Raw genomic sequence first — 2,393 nt, 5'->3', positions numbered from 1 at the left:
TAATTATTTGTTACTCCGTGACCAGGTTGCCTTGTTACTCCGTTACCGTGCAAGGCTAAAAAAAAGTGTCCCTGATTCAAGAGGGGTTACAATTTCACCCTAATTTTTTGTTTGGGGATAGATAACTCAATATACTAACAGAATAAATAGCCACTTTTACATTCTTGTGCTGGAAACCGCATGTTATCCCTATCTGACTAAACATGCAAAAATCAGATGTAGTTTTCAGGTTACTCCGTTACCGGGCCTATTTTGGTGGTTTTCACCCAAAAAGTGTCAAAATCCAAAGAAAACTTTTTACCATTTAAAAGCACTAATATGGCCTATTAAAAATGTATTTAAGTCATTTTCATATCCAAATTGGTTTGAGTGTAATGGCCCAAAAACAGCAATTTTGTTACTCCGTTACCCCTTGACCTTGCCCATCAGCGGACTTTTCATCACAGAAGGAACAGCTGATGAAGAGTTTTCTGCTTTTCAGGAATGATTCTTCTTTAAACATGAACACATTTGATGAGGTTCAGTGGAGAGCAGCTCTGCAGCCAAGGGCATAGGTTTGGTTTGAAAGCTGGTAGGGACACATGGGTGGGGTGGAATGTGTAGAAGGGACATAAACCAGAGGGTAGAGTACGGTTAGTTTTGTAAAAAGTCTATGATCAAGATCTGACAGAGACAACAATTAAAGCAACACATCACAGGGTCTATTCTACACCCCAAATCAGAAAAAGCTGGGACTGAATGGTAAATACAAATAAATAAAGAAAGCAGTGATTTCTAAATTTACTGTGACTTGTATTTCATTGCAGACAGAATGAACCCAAGATATTTCATGTTCTGTCGGTCAATTTCATTTCTTTGGTAAAAAAAAAAAAAAAATAGATTCCTGAGTTTCAGGCTTGGAACATATTCCAACAAAAAGAAACTGAGGAAAAGCAGACTGACATTTTCTGGAGGGAAATCACTCACTCACTCACTCACTCACTCACTCACTCTGGCTGCTGTCTGCCCCCTTTTTCCTATTTTCCCCTCCTCTCTCTCCCCCCTTCCTCTCTTCCCCAAATCTTATTCTTTTTGTATTTGGATATGTAAATACTTAATTTATTTTCATTTATCTAGAAGTTTTCTCTATTTCTTTTCTCTGTTTATCTGTAATGATGCTGCTGGAATCTTAATTTCCCTGAGGGAACCCGCCCAAAGGGATCAATAAAGTTTTATCTAATCTAATCTAATCTAATCTAATCTAATCTAATCTAATCTAACTCAAAAGCAAGTCATCTTTTTACATTATCAATGATGCCATTATACAACATGATAATCACAGTCATTATGAGATACTTCAGTAATTATAACATTTATCTTATGATGAAGAAACTATCAGATCATGTTTAATAAATTAACTATTGATTGTAAATTATTAAAGCGCTAATAATGATGAAAGTGCTCAGTGCTGTAGTGGGTTTGAGTTGATGATGTTCAGTGGAGTGCAGCTTTAGCAGCTCTGCAGCTGTTCTCAGATCAGTGTGTGTTTCTGAGTCAGAGCACTTCCTCTACAGCTGAGGGAGGTTTTTGTACGGTGCTATAACACTGTGTGTACGGATTGTAACCCTGCTGACAGTAATAATCTCCTGCATCTTCAGACTGAACTCCGGAGATTTTTAGATTAAATTGTGAACCATATCCACTGCCACTGAAACGACCTGGAATCCCAGACTGACGAGTCGTTGCAGCATAGATCAGGAGTTTAGGAGCTTCTCCAGGTTTCTGCAGGTACCAGGCAAGGTTACTGTAAACACCCTGACTGGCTGTACAGGTGAGAGTAACAGATTGTCCTGGAGAAACAGACTGAGATCCTGGAGACTGAGTCAGGACGATTTCCCCAAAGGACTCTAAAGAAAAGGATGCAGAGTTAAAAGAATGGAAACAAATGTAGTAGTGAGTGTGAGAGTGATGTGATGATTTGTCTGAATAATAAAAGTAAAGAGAGTGTCTCACGGTGAGCGAGGAGTCCCAGTGTCCCCAGCAGTAGAATCAGTACCATCATCATTGTGCTGCGTGTCAGTGGCTCTGAAAGGACTGAACACACTCTGATCAGCACTACAGCTCTTAAAGTGTGTGCAGCAGTGACACAGCACACACATGCAAACACCACAACTCTGTGTCTCTGTGTGTGTGTGTGTGTGTGTGTGTGTGTGTGTGGTCACTGGAGTGTAACAGAGGTTTTTGTACGACGGCTTCATTAGAATGTATCACTGTGGAGGACTTTCGGTGGAGGAACCAAACTCGTCATCAGTAAGTTTCTCTTCTTTATTTAAAATTCTGTAATAATTTTAATTTTCATTATTCATCAGAATATTGAATAAAGTTTAGACAAATAGAAAATCACTGACTGATTT

The 2,393-nt window shown here is 38.9% G+C and overlaps 1 gene segment (V, D, J or C); it reads right to left on the bottom strand.

Annotated features, from left to right (window-relative positions):
- Positions 1 to 1,392: 1,392 nt before the first annotated feature.
- LOC132882202 (immunoglobulin kappa variable 3-15-like) lies at positions 1,393 to 2,188 on the bottom strand. The segment is given in 2 exon segments: positions 1,393 to 1,886; positions 1,993 to 2,188. Coding segments are annotated over 2 exon segments (405 nt in total).
- Between the last annotated feature and the right edge of the window lie 205 nt (positions 2,189 to 2,393).

The sequence above is a fragment of the Neoarius graeffei genome, chromosome 2, assembly GCF_027579695.1.
Source record: "Neoarius graeffei isolate fNeoGra1 chromosome 2, fNeoGra1.pri, whole genome shotgun sequence".
NCBI lineage: Eukaryota > Metazoa > Chordata > Actinopteri > Siluriformes > Ariidae > Neoarius > Neoarius graeffei.
Note: the sequence above shows the minus strand (reverse complement) of the source record. Positions and strands in the feature narration are given on the sequence as shown.